The sequence below is a fragment of the Microcaecilia unicolor genome, chromosome 4 (assembly GCF_901765095.1).
Source record: "Microcaecilia unicolor chromosome 4, aMicUni1.1, whole genome shotgun sequence".
Taxonomy (NCBI): Eukaryota; Metazoa; Chordata; class Amphibia; order Gymnophiona; family Siphonopidae; genus Microcaecilia; species Microcaecilia unicolor.
This window is the reverse complement of record NC_044034.1, coordinates 334,585,077-334,608,803: the sequence shown is the minus strand read 5'-3', so window position 1 is coordinate 334,608,803 and position 23,727 is coordinate 334,585,077. Positions and strand designations below refer to the sequence as shown.

The 23,727-nt window shown below is 44.8% G+C and overlaps 1 protein-coding gene across 4 annotated transcripts in view; it reads right to left on the bottom strand.

The window, feature by feature from the left end:
- Positions 1-547: 547 nt before the first annotated feature.
- GPAT4 (glycerol-3-phosphate acyltransferase 4) overlaps positions 548-23,727 on the bottom strand; it is a 78,166-nt gene continuing 54,986 nt past the window's right edge. For all 4 annotated transcript variants that reach the window (XM_030202051.1, XM_030202053.1, XM_030202054.1 and 1 more), the window contains 3 exons: positions 13,778-13,906; positions 13,289-13,368; positions 548-1,141 (listed from right to left, as the gene is read on the bottom strand). In XM_030202051.1, coding sequence (XP_030057911.1) covers positions 1,033-1,141; positions 13,289-13,368; positions 13,778-13,906 — 318 coding nt within the window. In that variant the 3' untranslated portion in view covers positions 548-1,032. The remainder of the gene's footprint in view (positions 1,142-13,288; positions 13,369-13,777; positions 13,907-23,727) is intronic.

Here is a 23,727-nt window from a genome sequence, read left to right as displayed (position 1 = left end):
AAAATAATGAGTGGAGTGGAACAGGTGGATGTGAAGCGTTTGTTCACACTTTCCAAAAATACTAGGACTAGGGGGCACGCGATGAAACTACAGTGTAGTAAATTTAAAACAAATCGGAGAAACTTTTTCTTCACCCAACGCGTAATTAAACTCGAATTCGTTGCCGGAGAACGTGGTGAAGGCGGTTAGCTTGGCAGAGTTTAAAAAGGGGTTAGACGGTTTCCTAAAGGACAAGTCCATAAACCGCTACCAAATGGACTTAGGAAAAATCCACAATTCCGGGAATAACGTATAGAATGTTTGTACGTTTGGGAAGCTTGCCAGGTGCCCTTGGCCTGGATTGGCCACTGTCGTGGACAGGATGCTGGGCTCGATGGACCCATGGTCTTTTCCCAGTGTGGCATTACTTATGTACACAGCATTCTTGATGTGTGTGTATCCTACAAACTCTCAATGTCTCATGGGGTATGCATTGAAAGCAGTGAGATAGAGGAGTTCTCAGCTCATCTGTCAAGAGTGTAATGTTAGCAACTTCTTCAAACAAATGGCAAAGGACTGAAAGTTTGTTTAATTTTGTTTTTACATTATAAAACCAAAAAGCATGCAAGACTACACACCGTGCCAAAGAACAGAGAAAAACAAAGACGATATTGTGCACTAGAGAGTGCTATCAACCTGTCCATCATTTCCAATGTGTATAGTGTAAAGAGACAAAGCTCCTCCCAAGTGCTTTGGTCTCGTGACTGGCAGGCAACAACCCTCTCAGTTCTGCTTAGGCTACATGACTTGTCACTGTTGAAACTCCTCTTGCCCTCCCCAAATATTCCACCTTCTTGGGGCCCCCGAGGATGCAGCACACATGGAGACTGCTGTTGCACAAGTTCCTGGAACAGAATTTATTTGAACATGAAGTGCCCAGTGCCCACACGCAGGTGTCCATCACAGTCAGGGGAGCTTATGTTCTGCAGCTTGGCTTCTGCTAGTTTCTCAGCAGTCATTAATGCTGCATACGGGCAGGTAGCACAGTAAGAGTCAGGAGCGGCTTCGGTCTTCATGGTTCCCGGCAATCATCTTGCTGTACAACTTCTGCTGCTCTTCCTTAAAGACATCTTTCACTCTCTCTCTCTTAAGACCCCCATCCCTGTAGAGCAACAGATATTACAATAAATCCAAACACTACACAAAGTTAGAATAATTTTATATGCTATCCACACCCCCAAGAAGTTATGCAATTAGCTGGCTGCTTAATTTTGTACATAATTGATCACAACTCAATTGCACTATATTTCCATAATTCCCCAGAGTACAGAAGAGATTTTCAACCAGTACTACACACATACATATGGAAAGCCAGATGCTGAGACCAAATGGGGAAAAGCAGTGGAGGCCTACAAAGGCTGGACGGAAAGATATTTTTGACTAGCACAAGCCAGGTTCAAAGATTGTGACAGCTGGCACAGAAATGGAAGGTGTAGGGATAGCCTGCAAGTAACAGTAGCTACATCAGAGGTGGAAGGTTAGAGGCTTTGGGGTGGGGGGAGGGATATAGCTTGGAGAGAGAGGCAGATCTGGTTTAAGTGCATGAGAGGAAGAGGATGAGGAAGTAGAGGAAGAGAAAAAAAACAATTGGTCTGGCTTGGGGTCAATAACGTGGTAGGGCCTGGCTTGAAGGAAGGAAAGGAAAGATAGAAAAGGGTAGCATCCAGCTTGCGGTGGAGTGGAGGAGTAGCCTAGTGGTTAGTGTATTGGACTTCGATCCTGGGGAACTGGGTTTGATTCCCACTGCAGCTCCTTGTGACTCTGGGCAAGTCACTTAACCGTCCATTGCCCCAGGTACAAATATATACCTCTATATACTATGTAAACCACTTTGAATGTAGTTGTAAAACACACAGAAAGGCAGCATATATAGTCCCAAGTCCCATTTCCCCCTTGACAACAAAAATATAAAGTGACACATAAGCTGACACTTCAAGACCAAATGGTTATACTTAAAAAAAAAAAAAAAAACCTTGAAAACTCCAGTGCTATGTACCTCTGTTCACAAACTGTTCTATTTAATGGATTATGTAAAAACCAAAAGCAATTATTTTTCCCCATAGTGTACAAGATTATCGTCCCTCTACTATCATGCTTCAATCCTGCCTTGCAACACCACTCTGTTATTGCAGTGCTGGATCACAAATACACAAAAGCAGGCAAACAAAAAATCAGTAAACATCTGGGTAGAGGAAGAGAGGAGCCAGTGTTGGCTTGTATCGTAAAACATTCAGTTAATGCTATTAAGGGACCTAAGATGCTGTTTTCATGGTCCCTAAATCACTTTTTTAGTGTAATTAATGTGTTATCACTATGTAACTTGTGCTGGTGTTCTTTTAACTTACCATGGGGAGTCTCGATGGAACTAAGGGATCACTGAATTGTGGACCTCATCATGCCCTCTTTCCATCAGCTTATAAGCTGCTTTGATTAGAAGGTTTTTTTTTACCTTTCAGCTACAGATCTTATCTGGACAACGCTTCCCTTCAACTGGGTGCCCTATCACACATCTCAACATATTAATAGCCTTAAAAAACAAGTCACTAAAAAGGATAGGGACAAGTAGCGTGGCTGAAACACAAGATGGTGGCCCCACACTTTCCACCCAGTCCCATTCTCAGCTTGGCATGGGCCTTCAAGATTACAGCGGAAGTCACTGCTGCTGTGGAGACCGCACTGGACAAGAAGCTCCAAAAACTTTTCGACCGCACTGAGAAGGCCCAGTGCACCTTGACAGTCTGGAGCTGCAGCTAGATGTCCACCTGCAACAAACAGGTAGCTTGGAAGACTAAGACCAAACCATGGCCCAGATCCTGAAACAGGTTGTTGAATTTGAACAAAAGGTCAATGACCTAGAGAACAGATCCAGGTGCAACAACCCAGTTAGTGAACTGCCTAAATTCTTGCTAGAGAGGGATCAGAGTTCCTTTTTGAAAGTTTGGATGCCCCAAACATTAAAACTTGAGGAACAGCTTCACACCTTATGTGTAGAGAGGGCACACAGGCTAGGGGCCAAGCCCATGGTGGAAAATCACCCTCGAGCTGTTATCCTCCATATCTTGAACTTTGTTCATACATAAATTATATACAAGCTATTCGATCAGGCAAAGAACTTAACTATAATAGCAAACGGATACTCTGCTTTCAAGATTATTCGGCTTCTGTGCAGACTCAGAGGAAGGTGTTTGCAACCATCTGCATGGCGCTTCACATCAAGCAGATAATATTCACTTTACCGTAACTGGCAAAACCATGACGGACAACAGCAGATCTTTGAAACAGCACAGGCAGCACAAGAATTTCTGTGTATCTCCAACCCTTCTTCAGCTACATGAACTATGGGTGCTTACCTGTGGTGCTACCTGGATTATTGGGGATTCAGTGGAAGGGCCATCCTTGATTTGCACTCTTTTTTTTGGTTGCCAAATGTGTGCACCTTAGATTTCTTTGACCACTGACTGCTATTGATATTAGCACATCCAACCTTTGGATGCACTTAGGAGGCCGATCTAGCTCGAACCGGGTGTGGGAGCAGACATTTGACACTGCTTTATACATTCCTTGAACCTAATACTTTATTCTTCAAACATGGTGATGAGAAGCATATAGGATGTTTACAGCTAGGCATCCCTGCATCTACACTCTTACACTTGGAGACAATGGTCATTTCCAGGGGCGGCCCTATAATGAGGCCAACTGAAGCCTCAGGTGGCAGCTTTGAGGAGCGGCATTATAGGGAAGCCACAATTAGAATGAGAGAAATTCCCACACCCAAGGCAAAGACAAGAGCCGTATAAAAGAGCGGCAAGCAAAGAGCAGGAGCGAGATGCAACACATGTACATGCAGTTGTTGCTCACTGCTCCACTGGCTGCTTGTACTACTGCTGTTGCTGCCGCTGTTCCTGTTGCCCATCCCCCATACATCATAAGTGCTTTTGTTCTGGGCCCTGGTCTGAGGACAGCTTCCTGCCGGCCCCAACAGCCGACCATTGCCTTCTGCTGCAGCCTGCGAGTATCCTGCAGCCCACTCCGCATATCTTGTTCAATCCCCCCCCCCCCCCCCAACGTGGTGCTTCAGGTCTCTTTTCCTTATCTGCCCCCCTCCCGGCACGACAGTCACCCCCCTCATGGTGCAACAGATCTCCCTTAGACCACGCCCCCCCCCAGAGGCACAACAGGCCTCCTCTTATCCCCCTCCCCCCTTTCAGTCCGGTAAATCTCCTTCCTTTAGCCTCTAGAGGTCGCCGGCTGCTGACAGTTAATAAGTGGAAGACCAATGGCGCCAGTAATTGACAGATGAGATGGGGGGAAGGGATGAGAAAGAAGCAGTACTGGGAGGGGAAGGGGGAAAATGAGTGAGATGCAGTACCGGGAGGGGGGGGGGGGGTGAGTGAGATCAGTACCAGGAGGGAGGTGAGTGAGATGCAGTACTGGGGGAGGACTGTATGGAATGTGTATGTGCATGAGATGCAGTACTGGAAGGGTGTGTGGGGGGGTGTACATGCGTGAGATGCAGTACTGGGAGGCTGTGTGAGATGCAGCACTGAGAGGCTGTGTGCGTGTGTGAGAGATGCCTTACTGGGAGGGTGTGTGTGTGTGTGCGCGTGTGAGATGCAGTACTGGGAGGGGGTGTGTTTGTGAGTGACATAACAGTACTAGGAGGGGGACACAGAGTGAGATGCAGTACTGGAACAGGGGTTGTGTATGCGTGAGATGCAGTACTGGGAGATGTCAAATTGTGTAACCATGTGGGAGGGGAAGGATTGTCTAAGATGAGTGAGAGGGGGGTAGTAAGTACAGAGGGTAGAAATGTGGTAATGGGAAGTAGGTTAAAAAGATCATAGGAAAGAAGACGCTGGTGAAGGAGTGGGATGGGAAATGGAAGAACTAGGCAGATTGAAATTTGATAAGTAGGTAAAAGCTAAAAATGAACAGAGTGAGAGAGTGAAATTTGAATGCACAGAGGCTGAAAGGAAGGGAGGAGAGAGGCAGAAGGCATAGAGAAACAGAAAAGAAAAACTGTGACCAACATGATGGAAAAATAAAACATCCAGACAACAAAGGTAGAAACATGTTAATGTTGAATTTATAAATGTTCTGTTTTTAATTAAGTAGGTGTATGTTGGTGTTTTAGGGCCTAGTGTAATATGTATTGCCTATCCATTGGTTACTCCAAGAGAATTGTGCAAAGTGGGTAGCAAGGAGAAAAAGGAGAGGGAGCAGGAGTGTGCAACCTCATCCTCAGCTCTTTACTTCTGCTGGAGTTCTGTGCAGATTTTGTCTTTTTCCCTGCAGAATCTACCGTGGGAACATTGGTGGCAGGCTTGCTGCCCCCACCCCCCTTGCTGCCCCGTCCTCGAGCCTCAGGGCCCTCCCCGGCCTATCTTAACACCCTGGTGGTCTAGTGACCTCTTTGGGGGCAAGAAAGAACCCCACCCTTCCCGACTGCCACCGCCGCCCTGGGCCAGCACACCTGCCCCCCCCCCCCAAATGGTTGCCAAGACCTCGAGTGGCAATCTCGTGAGGCCACCGCAGGAAGTATCAGCAGCCACCTCGAAGCAGGGGAACCAGCCTAGAGCAGTGGCAGCAGGCAGGAAAGAATGGGGCTCTTTCCTGCCCCCGAAGAGGCCACCCGTCTTGTTCTCTCATTGGTTGTAGATAGAGTTGGTGCAGTTTGAGTTCTTAATTTGTTGGTGCTGGTATAGTATGGTAGGCTTTTGAATGTCTGTTTGCAAAGTTTTGTTAGCGTCTGGTAGTACAGAAAGTTTGTTGTTATCACTGATTTGACATCAGAGTTTGTACCTTGCCAGACATAGCCCTTAGCACTCACAAAAATATTAAAAAGAACCAATCCCTGCAGCACACTACTAGTAAAAGAATGTTACCAGTGGTGTACTTGATCTGGTTATTTTTAAAGTTCTAAGGCCCCATTTAGAGTGCTGTATGCAGACTGCACTTGAAAAAGATATAAACAGAGGGTGAATACTAAAACGGTTAATGGCCTTTGTCATAAAGCATATAGGGAAAGACTTAAAGATCTCAGTACATATACTTTGGAAGAAAGGTGCCAGAGTAGAGGAATGAGGAGACATATGATGAAGGTGGAAAGGGGATACTCTCAGGAGTACTCTAAGGAAATACTCTTTATGGAAAGAGTGGTGGAAGCATGGAACTGCCTTCTGGCAGAGATGGTGATGATGAAGCTTGTATTTGAATTCAAGAGGGCATGGGACAAAGCATTTTGGATATCTGAGGCAGAGGAAGGGACAGTATATAGTATGGATGGGCAGACTACATGGGCCATGTAGTCCTTATCTGCCATTATTTTCTCTGTTTCTAATTTCATGGAATTATAGAAAACTGACATGAAACAAACAACTGTGTTTTCTCTGACTGTAGATCTGAGGAGGAACATCCCCCCCTGTTCTTGGTAACAGGGAGGGAGGACACCATCTTATATCTGTCACCTCAGGCAGTACATTGTCTTGGGCCGCCCCTGGCCATCTCTAATTCTCTCCCCCCGCCCCCCTATTCCCCATTTAATTTTCATTACCCATCATTGCTTTCTAGACAATCGTGACTGGGAATGCTTTTTACTTTCTCTTGCAAGAGTGAATTCTCCCAAAGTACTCATGTAACATTTGGGATGAAGTGGAGTAGTGTTTAAGCTGTCTACCCTTCCCCATTATCTATCTTGGCCCTCTTGACACTTATGTCTGGGCATTACCCTGTACTTTATGATACGGTGATTGCTCCTAGATGAGTTCTTTTAACATGTGAGACTAACCAGTGTATTTTCGTTTAGGACTTTTTTCTTCTTCCTATCTCTCTCTTCTTTCTCCTTTACCTGTCAGCTGAAGAACATAAAAAACTAGGGACTTTGTGGGTTGGCACTTATGTGGATGCCCCCGCTCAGGGGAAAAAGCAGGCATTATCTTGTTTCATAAGTCTTTACAGGTTCAAAAATAAACTATTGTGATTGACCTGAAGGGCGATATATAATTGCTCAGGTTATTGTGATTAGGATGCCTTTGCTTCTGCGTAATGTCTATGCCCCAAACGTTTACAACAAAAATAATTCTCAACACTTAAATCTCCTTAATACATTCCATACCTCACACTGCAATGATGATTGGGAGGGAGGGGGGAGGGAGGGGGGAGGTGCTTTAACACCCTGGCATATCCAGAAATTGACAAAGCCTATAACTCTCAAAGAATGACAGGATGTTACAGGGGGGATTCCTCTGTTATGTACAACTTTGGATGTCATAGATATCTGGCGCACCCGTCATCCTGGAGTTCGAGACTTTACACATCTGTCATGGGCTCATGTGACCCATTTTAGTATTATCTTTTAATTGACCAAGGCTTATTTTATTCTGTGACGAGGGCCTCTATCAACTCAATTGCAATATCCGACCAAGCGCCTGTATGGGTAGAGTTAGAAGGACTGGAGCCTGAGGGGAGGGATAGATCTTGGTGTTTCCCTTTAGACTTATATACCAATACCAAATGTTTGGACTAGTTGTGCTCCAAATAGGTTGATTACAAATATTTTAACTCATCATGTTTCGGATGCTACACTATACTGGGATGCAGCTAAAGCTGCATTAAGGAGTGATATCATAGCACACAGTAGCTCCAAGAAAACAACAACGTAGGGATCAAGCTATCCTGAGATTGGAACGTCAACTGATTCTTTTATGTCAACACTGTGGTGTCACCCCTACACCTTCTTTTAGAGCTCAGCTCCTGACAATATAAGCAGCTTTAAATGCATTTATCCATCAGAGGACTAAATTGTCAGCCATCTTTTACCAGTACCAGCTGTATAAACTAGGATGTACTACTAGCAAATTATTGGCCCACTTGGCTAACCCTAGGGCCCCATCTTCTAGAATTGTGAAGGACTCAACTGGCACCTTGATCAATACAGACAAAGGGGGTTAACCATGTACTTAAGGAATTTTATCAGCAGCTCTACAGTGCTGAGGCCTCAGAAGGTTTAGATCCTGACACCTATTTAGAAAGTATTGACTTACCTAGTGTTACTATGGCTCAGGCTACCAAACTGAATCATCCAATTGAGTATGATGAGGTGAAATGGTCTATTCAAAGAAGTGCCCTTTATAAAGCGCCAGGACCGGACAGCTACAGGGCACAGTTTTACAAATTATTGCTTTCATGTTTAATAAAATCGATAAACGACTACCTAGGTTGCTGGAGGCTGCGTGGATAGTGGTCTTTCCTAGCTGGGGAAGGACCACACTCTCCTGGGATTGTATAGGCCCATATCTCTGATTTGTTACGAAGCCAAACTGGTGTTGTCCAGTCGCTTAGCCCAAATATTACCCTCTATCATAGCTGAGCTTTAGCTAGGGTTTATTCAAGACTGTTTCGCGGTTAAAAATATCCAGAAAGTTTTAACTTCCCTTGAGGCTGTTCGCACAAATCAAATCCCATCCCTCCTTATAAGAACATAAGTGTTGCCATTGTAGGACAGACTGAAGGTCCATCAAGCCCAGCATCCTGTTTCCAACAGTGGCCAATCCAGATCACAAGTACCTGGCAAGATCCCAACACAGTACAATACATTCTAAGCTGCTTATCCTAGAAATATACACAACAAACTGTAGATGGCGTGACAATAGCTCAAAAAAGCAAATCACTTTTTGATAAGGGGACGTCTCATAAGGTCACGTGGGCCCTTTATGGCATACTTGAAGCCAGCCTCTGATTCGTGACAGTTTGTAATCATTGACAGCCCCCAACCTCCGATAGTGCACATAACTTGCTTAACACTCGTGTACTTCTGTGTATATAACTTAAAATGTCTTAGAATGTCTTGGTGTGCCACATTAATTTTACTTTTTTTATTGTTATATATTTTTATATTTTTTTTCTTCTGTGCACTATCGCTGAAATTCTCTAACAAGAGCTTAATCCAGTGCAGGAAAACTTGACTAATCCGAAAAACTTGACTTATCTGTATATTGCTGAAAGCCACCCGCTTCTCAATTCTTATCTGATAAAGCAAACAAGAAATGAGCCTTCAGGGTCAAATCCTTCAAGATTGCCTTCTGAAGAAGCTCAAAGGAAGCACTGACTAGGGCAAAGAACAAAAAGTTCAGATTCCAAGGTGGCACGGAGATGATCTCTGCAGCCTGACCCCCCTGAGAAAACATACCACATCCGGGTGCAATGCCACTGGCCTGCCTTGAAACAGACCATGGAAAAACAAGGCAAGGCTGAGACTTGTACCCTTAATAAAGCCAAGGCTAGCCCTTTATCCAGTCCAGTCTGTAAGAACTCCAAAATATCCTACACCGCCATCTTTAGGGGAATTCTCTGACGCTCCAAGCATCAAACTTCAAAAATGTACCACATGGACATAAGCTATAGAAGTGGAAACCTTCCTAGAACTGAGCATAGTGGAAATTACTACTCTGTTGGAGTATCCTTTCTTCTGCAACAATACCCTTTTCAAAAGCCATAAGACAGAATAGTGATGGGTCTTGCCTCCTTACAGGCCCCTGGACTAGTAGAGTGCTCGAGATTCCGACTGCTAAGCACATTAGACTACAAGGATTCTCTATCCCTCTGTTCTCTGAATTGTACTGCCTAGCAGTGGGCACAGAGGAAAAATACACACAAAAGGGCAAACTCGGCGGATGATGTCACGAGTCAAGATGGACGGCTGAGCTCAGAGCTCTGCATGCCCTATGACAAATCATCAGCTTATCCAAGTTATCCTGCGGAATTTGGCATCCCCACTAACACAACCTGAAATAACTGAGTACACTATCTTTCTGGGGGACAATATCACGGAATTCACAACATCCCCTTGTGGCGGCAGAAGATGGTGCAGTGGATGGCAATCCCACATTCACAGACAGAGTGCTGATCAGGAGAAACTGACTCTAACAGCCACTGTACCAGAACTAATGACCGACTCGGAAATGAGGCTGAAGGAGCAACACTGCCACACTGGAAACTTCTTTGTCAATTCAAATGGACCATCTCTTATTAATGGATAAAGTCGAGGATCTAGAATATCAGTTGTCACTCCCCTGTAGTCTGCTGTCCCCGAGACTGCAGCAACTGCGAGCTAGTGGTCCAAAAAGTTGCTAGTATGCTTCTATTAGAAGGAGATCAGACTGTTTCTCCGGATCATATAAAACTTGACAAGGAAACATCAAGTCACTAATCGCCCAAGGGCGAATCTCCCTCGGGACATTATCGCTTGTTTTACGGACTATAAAACTAAAGAGGCTGTGCTACATAAGGTCTGCATGAAAGTTCCCATTACCTGAGCCACTTACTTCATCGAGGTCTACCAAGATCTGGTGGTGTTGACTTTGCACCACCAGAATAAGCCAAGACCCTTAACTAAATATTCGAGGGACAAAGTCAAATATCTGAACCATCAGTGGTTCGTCCCTAAGTGTCATCTCCTCCCCCCATGGAGCCTGGACCTGTTCCTCCTAGGTACTGGAATCTTCATCTGGGTCCTCCAGATCATTCGGGCACCCCATACAGTCTTCTTCAAAATCAGCCTCCCAGCTGAGACATTGCCACATAGGACCCCCATGATACTCATGAAGTCCTGCCAGCTCTTGAGCAAGTCTGGCCCCTGATTGCCTCGAACAAAGGCAATCAGGGGCCAGACTTCCACAAATTCTGGAAGGAAACCAACTCCCACAGAAAGCTGCTCAGCCTGACAGACTGCTCCCTGGGGCATGGCTTTATCTGATCTAGTCAAAGAGGGCTTAGTGACTTGCCAGCCAAATCTAAGATGGTGACAGTTCCTGCCGAAAAGAGGGTGGTGGTAGTGGGGTTTAAGGGTAATGCATTTGATATACCGTCTTTCTGTGGAACAACCAAAGCAATTATATTTTGTACTGTCTGTCGCTAATGGGCTCACAATAAAGGGGACTGCTGCCATCTCCAATCCTGCTTCTGCTCAGACTCTTATCCTCTTGCACCACCTAATTTCCTTCAGTGCACTCTGGACACAAAACTTGCAGCTGCTCCCAGACACCTCAGTGCCACGCTTGCCACAAGACCAGCACCAGCACGGTTTCTCCGAGCCATACGGCTGAAGTACTCATGGGTGAGGAATCACTTCCCCTTCCCTGCTGTCTGATGCAGCAAATCCAAGAAAAGACCAGCAGAGAGCCCAAAAGGCAAAAGCAAGAGCATACAGAACAAAGGGTAACCACACCCATACACAACTCTTTTCCTTTTTGCTCCTAAGGACTGTTTGTCTTATTTTATTTCTTTTAAAGAGAATACAGCAAGCAAAGTAAGTAATGCAGTTATGATCTTGCAAATCACAGTACAAGGGGAAAAAAAAAGGAGTAGCTTACCGCCCCCCCCCCCCCCCCCCCCCCCCCCCCAGGGCAACCTTACAATTTCTGGTGGTCTAGTAGTGTAGTCGGAGCAAGAGTGATGCCCCAGTCACGTCAGCCATTTTGAGAGCACAGCCGGAATGGGCAGAATTAACTAGGGATCACTCCTGCCCCTACTATACTCCTAGACCAGTGTTTCCCAAGTTGGTCCTGGAGTACTCGTTTGTCAGTCAGGTTTTCAGGATATCCACAATGAACATGAATAAAAGATTTACATACAATGGAGGCAATGTATGCAAATCAATCTCATGCATATTCATTATGGATATCCTGAAAACCTGGCTGGCAAGTAGGTACTCCAGGATCGATTTGGGAGGGTTGGCAACAAAATGGGACAAAAGCACAAAATTTTCAGCTTCCACAAAAAACAGTTATTTTTGGCTGAAACAGAAAACAGTGAAAATTAAAAATAACCTTCCAGCCAAAACTGAAACCAGGCAGAAACGATTTTGGGTCCGTAACTGAAACTCAGTCAGCCTCTTATAGGCTCACTTAGAAGCTAGTAGTTCTGAGTCTGCGAATGTATAACCTGTTTGTCCGAGCTACTCTGGAGGGTTGCTAAGAAATGATCCCTTGTCCTTAGCTTTTCATTCTATTTATTTAGACTTTTCAGTAGTAACGCAAGGTCAGTTACTTTCAGATACACTAGGCATTTTCCCTGTCCCTGAAGGGTTTACAATCTAATTTTGTACCCAAGGCAATAGAGAGTTAAGGGGCCCTTTTACTAAGATGGTGTAGGTGCCTACACGCACCCAACGTGCGTCAATTTTGAGTTACCGCCCGACTACCACATGGCCCTTGCGGTACTTTCATTTTTGACGCAAATCCACTACAGGCACTGGAAAATATTTTTATCTTCTGGCGCGCGGGTGGTAATCAGCATTTTAGCGCGTAGACCATTACCGCCCGGTTACGGTGCGTGACCTTAACACTAGGTCAACGGCTGGCGGTAAAGGTCTCAGACCCAAAATGGACGCACGGAAATTTTCATTTTGCCGCATGCCCATTTTTGGCAATAATTTAAAAAAGGGATTTTTTACAGGTGCGCAGAAAAAGGATTCTGCGTGCGGCCAAAACACACGTCTATACTAGCGCAGGCCATTTTTCAGCATGCCTTTGTAAAAGGGCCCCACAGTGACTTGCCCAAGATCACAAAGAACAGCTTAGAGATTTGGAAGCTGCCTGCTAGATATTGAGATGTTTGTAGCCTAGCTCCTCATTTCCATCTTTCTTCTAAACTGTTAATAACTCCCCTAGGCATACCCCATTTTGTGTCCTCACAACTGAATAGTACTCAGTGTAGTGGAGGGGAACTCACCGGAAACTTGTAAAGTGGTAATATTACTTCCCTCTTATTTCACTGATTTTTTTCTATCTACTAGTGATACTTTTCTTTCTGCACCCAAGTATACTGATGATCAGACTACCCCCTAAATCTCATTTCTATTGAGTGAGTGGTTGCTAATTTCATTATTTATTACATAAGGTTTCTTAAGAATTGTCTCTGTCTTTTAGTGTGTGATGGTAGGCCTGTGACGATATTGCACAACTGAGTGACAGATGCTGCTGAGATGATATATTTTTGATGGGATAATATGGCACTTCTATTTTCTGAAATACTAAATACAGATAGGGATTATTTTTCTGATATGAAAATTCTGTGGCACTAGTATCAAGTATTTAGGATAGACATGAATTCATGCATATCACAATTTCAAAAGCAGCAACACTGCTGCTGCACTAGATGTCTTTCCCACTTCCAGTGATAATTCTGTATATAGCCTATGGCTACTTCGGTGAGGTCTAGTTTAGCTTCAAGTACAATTTCCTTCACTTACCATAGTAGGTCCACAAGGCCACCCTGTCTGGCAATAGCTGACTTCACTCGGTTAGCAAACACAACAGCATCTTCTCCATCCTACAAGAAAAAAAAAAAAAAAAAAAAAAAGAGTCCAAGAAACAGTACCTACCACGCTCACCAAAGCCCTGGGCAAGCTGCAACACAACGCCCCTTCCCCCAGAGTTGCAACAAAGGAGATCCCCATCTCCTCACCAAAGCACATAATGAAGGGGGCAGATAACAGGGCAGAACAACCCAAGCGGCTCAAACAAGTACATGAGCAGAATTTCCTCCTCAGAGGCTGATAAGCCAGGGGTAGGCAAACTTGCCTTGGGAATACATTAATGGTCCTGACTAGATAAAGTGCCAGGGAAGGTCCAGAGGTTGGGAGAATGGGCTCTCTCTCAGAAATTCCGCTCTGCCCTAATGGTGGTATCACTTCTGAATCCTGAGCCATAGTTTGGCCACTTCTGTGCTAAGCACTTACCCGTCTTTTCATGGGGGGCAGATACCACACACTACAGACAATGGCCCAGCTTGTCATCATTCTGAGGAGATAATTCACCATCCCATATTTACTGCTGTTCCAAAATGCTTCTCCAAACCGTGGATCATACTGAAAGAAGCAAAAGTAGCACTGTAAGACTTAAAAAGTGAAGTGAGAGAAATATGTAGAAGTTGACAAGGAAAAAAAAAATCATAATTTGGACTTACCTGTTAATCTCCTTTCCTTGAGTCCTGCCAGACCAGTTCAGATAAGAGGGTTATGTCCCACTGCCAACAGAAGGAGTTGAGAAAAACAGCTCAAAGCTGATTTCATTCTACTTATAGGGGGCTGATATTGTTGTCCGCTCCTCGGTATCCTACATCAAAGAAATTCTTGCGTTTTGTTTTTTCCAGTTCACCACTACAGCCAAACCTGATGCACTTCAAATCATTTTGTCACTAATCCAGCAATGAGAATTTCATAAACCAAGAGTACAACTACCTTCAGAGTGGGCTATAACATACTCACTGTTAGCTTTTGGAATTTGTCAGATTGAGAACCCTCGACTACCATGGCTTCCATGGGTGGGTTTGGACTGGTCTGGCAGGACTCAAAGAAAGGAAATTAACAAGTGGGTCTATATTTCCTCTTCCTTATCACTCATGCCAGACCAGTCCAGATGAATGAGATGTACACAAGCTGTACCCAAACTGGGCTTGATTAAGCCATAACAACTATCAGGATTCCTACACCTAAGGTGTCACACCTCCAGACTTGAATATCCATCCCAAGGCACTTAGAGAAGGGGTATAATGGAGGCAGATTTTAATTCTACCTGAGGATTCCTATGTTCTAACCAGGTGGGCTAGCCAGCCTTCTTGTTGCTGTGGTCCTTGTCAACTCTTGTTGCTGTGGTCCAAGATGATCATCTCCTTGACTCCTCCTGAAATCGACACCTTAAAGACTACAGTGCCTTATTAGGACAAATCAACAGACCAAAGATCTATCCCCAAATTTAGAAGGACCTGGACACCTACAAAACATCTCAAAGGTGACTACCAATGGACTTGAATGTGGCTACTGCTGCCTTAACCTATATCACCACCCTCCTTACTTTCAGAAGAGAGAAAGCCTGATTCCACCAGAAGGAAACACCACCCTCAGGGGGTGGGGGGGGGACAGTATTGGGTAGAGATACCCCCTTCCTGCCCTAAATTCAAATAGCTGCTTGTTCCCAGTCTGCTCCCATGATCCCAGTTTCAGAAAAGCCAGCAAGACATAGTGTCCAGAAAAGCTGCACCAAGCCCTGCAGCAGGAGCACTGTTTGGAGTCCTCTGCCGAGGCCTTCATCCTCCATACAGAATAAGCCACTAGTATCCCCAGGCATTGCCAGCTTGCTGGAGGCCAAAGGTACACTGGGATATCTGGCAAAGGTGTCCAAAGGCTAAAGCTTTCTGGAAAAATATAGAATTTTGTGTTAAATGGTTCACAGGGTTGATTCACTGGGATCTTTTTGGGAAATACCAGGCTTTAAAATTAGCATAAACAAAATTGGTGAGGCACAGCTTGAACATGGTAAAACTGACTTTGGCTGCAAGTTGGAAGACGTTGGAGTCTTTCTTGCAGAAATGGTATGCCAAATTGAGTTGTGTATATCGAATGAAAAAAACCTGACAGCTATACACAAACTCCATGGTGAAATGGGAAAAAGTATAAGCCAGTTGCATGACTCCAGCTTTTAACAGTCTCTGGTTTAATAGTGTCTGGTTCTAAGAATGTGAATTAGTGTGAATGGAGGGGGAAGGGGGATCAAGGTATAAAAGGTCTTTGTGGGTGAGGGATGGCTTGAGCATGTTCAAGTTTTTAAAAATTTAAAAAACTGCGGGTAAACTTTGCAGAAGAGAATGAAATAGTACTAAAAGCGAAAGATCACATGTTGCAGTATGTTTCGATCTGGATTATACTAGTACAATCTGATATTCTGTATGATAATATCATAAGGTTGTACTATGTTTTAATGGCGGTTTGTTCATAAAAATCTCCTTTAAATATAAAAGGAAAGTTGGGGGATAATGTGACAGTTTTGACAATTGGTAGTAATTTAATGGAGATATTAGAGACTTCAATACAGGAATCTACCACCAGAGCAACTCTAATGGTTACCTTTCAGACTCTCATTGATCATGATATGGTATTGTCTATTTTTATTTTAGAAGCATATGACATCTTTCCATAGACATAAGATTTATCAATTTCCTGATCTGTCACCTTGTACACAAGATCTGAGTTTTTACAACTCCATTTTTGGGCCTCGCCTCTGGTTAAGACCTTTCTTTTGCTTTCCTAGGAAATGCGTAATTAAGCTTGTTAGGAAAGAGTTGGGTTTTTTTTTAATCCCACTCAATTGAAAGTCCTGCTTGAAGCTCAAGAGAATAAAGTTGCTATGAATGGTATAGCAGGAGATGAAGTAACAACTAGCTGACTTGTAATTAGGCATTATTGATATTATTTTGGACTATTTCCTGTTTTTCTGTTGATGCTCTCTCTTGTCTTTTTTCTCTCTCACTTTTCCTTATGTTTGTTATTCGGGACAGTAGATAAGTATTGGATATTTATTATTTTTTTTTTCTGTGTTTTGTATTGGACCTTGATGTCTCCATTACCTGTGTTTTGAACTTGTTTAATTCTGATGATTTATCAAATTTTTTAAAGAATAGAACAGACACACAAAAAAATTACATACATTATTCTAAGTTTTTAAATAGCATGAGGATTGCGAGAAACTGCAGGAGGACCTTGGGAGGATGGAAGACTGGGCATTCAAATGGCTGATGAAATTAAGGGGTCCTTTTACTAAGGTGCGCTAACAGATTTAGCACCCTCTAAATGATAAGACATCTATAGGAATATAATGGGCTGCTAATCATTAGCACACCTTAGTAAAAGCACCCCTAAATGTGGGCAAGTACAACGTGATGCATGCTGGAAAGAATAATCCAAATTACAGCTACATGATGGTAGGTTTCACAGTAGGAGTCACAACTAAGGAAAAGGATTTAGGTGTCATCTGGACAATACATTGAAATCTTCTGTTCAATGTGTGATGATGGGGCCAAAAATGCAAACAGACTATTAGCAATTCCTAGGAAAGGAATAGAGAATAAAACAAAAAATATAATGCCTCTGAATCACTCCATGGTTGAGATTGCACTTTGAGTATTGTGTGCAATTCTGGTCACCACAATTCAAAAAAATAAAATTAAAATTAAAGATAGCACAGAGAAGAGGAACCAAAAATAATTAAGGGGATGGCATGACGAAGGGCTAAAGAGGTAAGGGGTCTTCAGCTTGGAGAAGAGATGACTGAAGGGAGATATGATAGAGGGCTATAAAATCCTGAATGGAAGAACAGTAAATGTTAATCTATTGTTTACTTTTTCAAAAAGTACTAAGACTAGGGCCATAACATGAAGTTATATACTAGAACATTTAAAATAAATAGGAGAAAATACTTTATCACTCAGCATACAGTTAAGCTCTGAAACTCACTGCCTGAGCAAGTGGTAAAAGCAGTTACATAACTGGGTTTTAAAAAAATGGTTTGGATAAATTCCTGGAGGAAAGAATGCATAAATTGTTAAGGCAGACAAAGGGGAAATACACTACTTATATCTGCAGTTAAGTAGCATGGAAATCTTCCTACAGACTGGTCACTGTTGGAAACGGGATACTAGACTAAATGAACCCTTGGTCTGACCCAGTAGGGAAACTTACATTCTTATCCCCCTGCCAAACAATGAATGTAAAACACCCACCTGAATAAATAAGGGCACTCAACCAGAAGACTTTAAATGATAGCAAAGGCCCTTCTCCACTTTTCTTTCCTCTTTCTTTTTAATTGAGCACTGAAAATATGTAGTGGCTCAATAGAAAGGAATAACTGAAAGGGGTGGGGGGGGGGGGGGGGGGGGGGGAGGAGGTGAAGGTTAGCATCTCAGCTCCAGAGGAAAAAAATGATTTTAGGGAGGGGGGAGGAGGAAGCTCAGACCCTCAAGGATTCACCCCCTGCTCAACTGTGGCAAGAGTAGCCTCATGGTTAGTGCTACAGTCTGAAAACCGGGTTCAATTCCCACTTCAGTTCTGTGTGACTCTGGGTAAGTCACTTAACCCTCCATTGCCCCAGGTACAAAAACAAATACTTGTATATAATAAGTAAACTGCTTTGTTTGTAAGCACAGAAAGGCAGTATATCAAATCCCATTCCTTTTCCCTTTCTTCAACTGGCCCTGAAGCCCTTAAACAAGTCTATAAGCTGCACAGTTATGCCTGTCAACGAATGCTAGGAGACAAATATTGAGGAGCTAAGGCTGTATTGTGGCCTTTTAGGGAAGAGCTCACAGCACTTGTTCTGTCTACATCTGCTGGTTGGCAGGTACAATCTCCAGGTTCTGGACTGGTCTGATGCAGATTCTAGGGAATTCAGCTTTGAGTTGTTTTTTTTTTTTTTTTTTTTGCTCCATCTGCTGGCTGGGGTGGGGGGCATAACCCACTCATCTGGACTGCCCTTCTTCATCAGATCCCTTAAAAGGGAACTTTAAAACAATACAGGAATGTAAGACCTTTGAAGTCAGAATGATTAAATATTTTGACACCCACCAGACAGGACAACAAAGATCTGGGTTTTCTAGCCCATTATAAACCATAAAATTGTACTGCTTTGTCACCCTCCTGTTTCCATGCATATCTCTCTGTCCCTCTTCCTGTCTCTCACCTATCCACCCCCATCCTGTTAGACTGTCACTGGAAAGCTTTGATGTTTCACTTATATATACTGTCATCTACCAACATTTGCTTATTTCCGATCTGACGAAGAAGGGCAACCTTCGAAAGCTAATCAAGAAATGTATTAAGTTATGTCCAATAAAAAAAGGTATCATCCTATTTTCTTTTCCATGTTTTATTTTGTTTTATTTCTATTGATTACCTTTAAAAGTGGACTAACATGGCTACCACACCAATCTACCTTACCAGAAAGCAGCATGAACATGAGAAGGCTGCTGCTGGAACATTTCAAACGTGGAAATTGCTCCATATGTACAGTTAATATGAAAATTAAAGTTTTTTCCATTCCATCATCTGGTAAGGAATTTGTCTTGAAACAATTTTCCAACTGTAAGACGGGAGAGCATCATATATACTGCACTATGCCCTTGCAGTCTTGATATATACTGGAAACACTAAGAGGAGGTTTAACATTAGGATTATGGAACACAAAAGTGTCACTAAGAGAAAAATTATAGAAAAATCACTGGTGGACTTTAGAAGCTGACCATAAGTTTGAAGAATATAAATGTTGTGTACTAGTCATACCAAGGAAATCTTTGAGAGGTAGATCTGTGGATAATCTTCTTCTTAGGTTGTAACAGAGGTTGACCCCTGAACTTGACATACTGTCCCCTGGAGGTCTCAATATGGATACAGACCTAGCTGTCTTTTTATGAATGCTCTCCCACACAAGTAAAATTAGGGCTCTAGCTTTTATTATTTGTATTTTTCATACATCACAGGTTAGATACTGTACCTGAGTATGTGCTATGTCCCCTTTTTTGCAACTTTTGTTTTTAACTTTTTACTTAGCTATTTCTGTTTCTAAGTTGTTTTCATCTATCTTTTATGGTTTTAATGTAGTCTGGCGCATTTTATTTTTATTACATTTTATTGCATTTTTTCAGAACTTTATTCAAAAAAAGATGCAAGCACTACAAAAGCAAGATCAATAATAAAGTCATCAACCAACAACCCCCCCCCCCCCCGTCGCATTTTAGATGCAATATTTTTTATTTTGATTTGTGACTCAACATGCTTACTGTTGTCATGGCTTTTTAAATTATTTATTCATATTGGATTTTGATTTTTGCCTCCCTGACCTTCTTGAGAGGCTGCCATCTTCTGAATTAATAGTTTAATACACTTGATAGACCACCCTTCTCAAACTATCCAGAGTGGTTTACAAAAACAAATGTAAAACAATTAAAATTAAGCTGGTAAGAGAAAGATTTTGCAGTCTGCACAAACAATTTGGGTTGTATACTGCTATGTAACCATTATTATTACCTTTATTAAGTAGGATTCAGTTTTAACAAGGTGGTGAAGTGCCATCTAAACACTATTTGGGTAGGTGTCCTATTTTACTGTAGGCTTATTTATTGCAGTCCAACTATTTCCTTTTTTTTTTTTTAGTGGCTCTGTATACATGTCTTGGCTTGTATATTTGTATTTTATCTTTCATTATTTGTTATTATTTATGATTGCTTTTACTAACTTTACATTTATTTGCTGTTAGTATTCTCTAGTCCCCAACATAGGCCCAGTGTCGGGCTGGGTTTTTATTTCATTAATAAAGGTTTTGCAGTCTATGTTCCTGAGTACAATGTGCTTTCATTCACTGCCACCCACTCTGCGAGCCATTTATTGATGCTGTGTACTTCCTGTTCTATAACTCTTTCTGGGAGTTTATAACCTAAGGGTCATTATCCTGCTTATTTTCGAACGAGGCCGTCCATCTGAAGCCGGCAAAATCGGTATAATCGAAAGCCGATTTTCGCCGGCTTCAACTGCTTTCCATCGCAGGGCCAGCCAAAGTTCAAGGGGGCGTTTCGGCAGGGTATGGAAGGCGGGGCGGGGGCGTGGTTACGAGATGGCCGGCTTCGGCTGATAATGGAAAAAAGAAGGCCTGCTCTGACGAGCACTTGGCCACCTTCACTTGGTCCATTTATTTTTAGGACCAAGCCTCCAAAAAGTGCCCCAAATGACCACCGGAGGGAATCGGGGATCACCTCCCCTTACTCCCCCAGTGGTCACCAACCCCCTCCCACCCAAAAAAAAAAAAAAATTAAATTAAAATTCATTTTTTGCCAGCCTCTATGCCAGCCTCAAATGTCATACCCAGCTCCATTACAGCAGTATACAGGTCCCTGGAGCAGTTTTTAGTGGGTGCAGTGCACTTCAGGCAGGTGGACCCAGGCCCATCCCCCTCCCTACCTGTTACACTTGTGATGGTAAATGGGAGCCCTCCAAACCCCCCCCCCCAAAAAAAAAGCCACTGTACCCACATGTAGGTGCCCCCCTTCACCCCTTAGGGCTACGGCAGTGTTGTACAGTTGTGGTTAGTGGGTTTTGGGGGGGATTTGGGGGGCTCAGCACACAAGGTAAGGGAGGTATGCACCTGGGAGCAATTTTTGAAGTCCACTGCAGAGCCCCCTAGGGTGCCCGGTTGGTGTCCTGGCATGCGAGGGGGACCAGTGCACTACAAATGCTGGCTCCTCCCATGACCAAATGCCTTGGATTTGGCCCGGTTTGAGATGGCCACCATCAGGGCCGTGCCAACACGGTAAGCGAGGTAAGCACGGCAGGAGGGAGCCGTCCTCTGGGGGGTGCCCCGCTGCACCATGCTTACCTCACCCTCCCATGTCCCAACTGCCCGCCCTCTTCTCCCCCCCAACAAGATCCCTTTTAAATTTACCTCCGTCCGGTAGCGAAGGCGCAGCGTCAGTGAAGGAGGCGGCGCTCCCAACGTCTCTACTAGTCTTCCCTTCGCTCAGTGTTCCGCCTTCTTCTGACGTCAAGGAAATGACGTCAGAAGAAGGCGGGACATTGATTTCGGCTCAATGGGATGTCCCAGAAGTGAGCCTCAAAGTGGCTAGGGCTATGTCCCGCCTCTATCCTCTGCCTGAAGGTGAACGGGAGGCCTTTCATTGGCCTACCGTGGATTCTTTAATTACTGCGGTGACTAAGAAAACGGCGTTGCCGGTGGAAGGTGGCACGGCCCTAAAGGATGCCCAAGACAGAAGATTGGAGGCAGCCTTAAGGTCGTGCTTCGAGGTGGCTGCTTTAAGTTTGCAGGCCTCAGTTTGCGGCTCCTATGTGGCCAGGGCATGCCTGACGATTGTGCAGCAGGCTTCCCCCTCGGATCCTTCCTTGAGGGCTGATTGGCCGGCCCTGGAATCGGGCTTGGCTTATTTGGCAGACTTGCTCTATGATGTCTTCAGAGCCTCAGCTAAAGGTATGGCTCAGACAGTCTCTGCACAGCGTTGGCTTTGGCTGAAGCATTGGTCTGCTGACCACACCTCTAAGTCTCGCCTGGCTAAGTTGCCTTTTAAAGGCAAGCTGCTCTTTGGGGTTGAGCTGGACAAGATTGTGACCGATCTCGGCACATCTAAAGGCAAGAGGTTACCGGAGGTCAGGGCTCGGGCCAGTGGTCCCCGCCCCAGTCCTTCCAAAGGACGGTTTCAGGAAGCCCGTCGGTATCGTCCGGGCAAGTCGAGCTCCTCTGCCTCCTCTTCCTTCAAAAGGAACTTCTCCCCCAAGCAGCATTCCTTTCGCAGAGACCGCCATCCCGGAGGTGCGTCCTCTGGTCCTCCCCCAGGGTCTCGTACCCAATGACGGGGCCCTGGTCCATGGCTCAGAGCAGATTGGAGGATGCCTATCTTCGTTTCTGAGTGAGTGGACCAGGGTAACTTCAGACGCTTGGGTGCTGGAAGTCATCAGAGACGGCTACAAGCTAGAGTTCTGCCGAACCTTAAGAGACGGGTTTGTACTCTCTCCCTGCAAGTCTCCGGTCAAAGCTGTGGCAGTGCAGCAGACTTTGGACAATCTAATCCACCTGGGTGCGGTCGTTCCGGTGCCAGAAGATCAGCTTGGCAAGGGACGTTACTCCATTTACTTTGTGGTACCAAAGAAAGGAGGTTCTGTACGGCCTATCCTCGACCTCAAAGGGGTCAATCGGGCCTTGAAAGTTCGACACTTCCGCATGGGAGACTCTCCGCTCTGTTATAGTGGCAGTGAAGGCAGGGGAGTCCCTGGCATCCTTGGACATCAAGGAAGCTTACTTGCATATTCCCATTTGGCCTCCTCAACGCTTTCTGCGTTTTGCAGTCCGGGGCCGACACTTCCAGTTCAGAGCCCTCCCGTTCGGGTTGGCTACTGCTCCGCGGACCTTCTCCAAAGTAAGGGTGGTCAACGTGGCCTTCCTACGCAAGGAAGGAGTACAAGTCCATCCTTATCTGGACGACTGGTTGATCCGAGCCCCCTCTTATGCAGAGTGTGGCAGAGCTACAGACCGGGTGATTGCTCTTTTGAGCTCCCTGGGGTGGATCATCAACTGGGAGAAAAGCCAGCTGCGCCCAACTCAGTCCCTGGAGTATTTGGGAGTTCGTTTCGACACCCAAGTGGGCAAAGTGTTCCTGCCAGACAATCGAATTGTCAAGCTTCAGGCTCAGGTGGACCAGTTCCTAGTAGCCTCTCCTCTTCGGGCTTGGGACTATGTGCAGCTGTTGGACTCTGACGGCCACGATGGAAGTAGTGCCCTGGGCCAGGGCCCATATGAGACCTCTACAGCAATCTCTGCTGCAGCGATGGTCTCCAGTTTCAAAGGATTACGCTGTGCGCCTTCCCTTGGATCCAGCGGTGCGCAAGGCGCTGAGCTGGTGGCTGAGGACAGACAAGCTGTCCGCAGGAATGACTCTTTGGACCCCGGAGTGGGTTGTCGTCACGACGGACGCCTCTTTGACGGGCTGGGGAGCCCACTGCTTGGGAAGGACAGCGCAGGGGCTCTGGTCTCCTGCAGAGGCAAAGTGGTCTATCAACCTCCTGGAACTCAGAGCCATTCGATTGGCCCTTTTGGAGTTTCTCCCGATACTGGCATTGAAGCCAGTATGGGTCCTGTCGGACAATGCCATGGCTGTGGCCTATGTCAATCACCAGGGAGGTACCAAGAGCGCCCCTCTAGCCCAGGAGGCCATGAATCTATGCCAGTGGGCGGAAGCGAACCTGGACCAGCTGTCGGCGGCCCACATTGCGGGAGTCATGAATGTCAAGGCGGACTTTCTCAGTCGCCATACCTTGGATTCCGGAGAGTGGCAGCTATCTGCTCAGGCGTTCTTGGACATCAC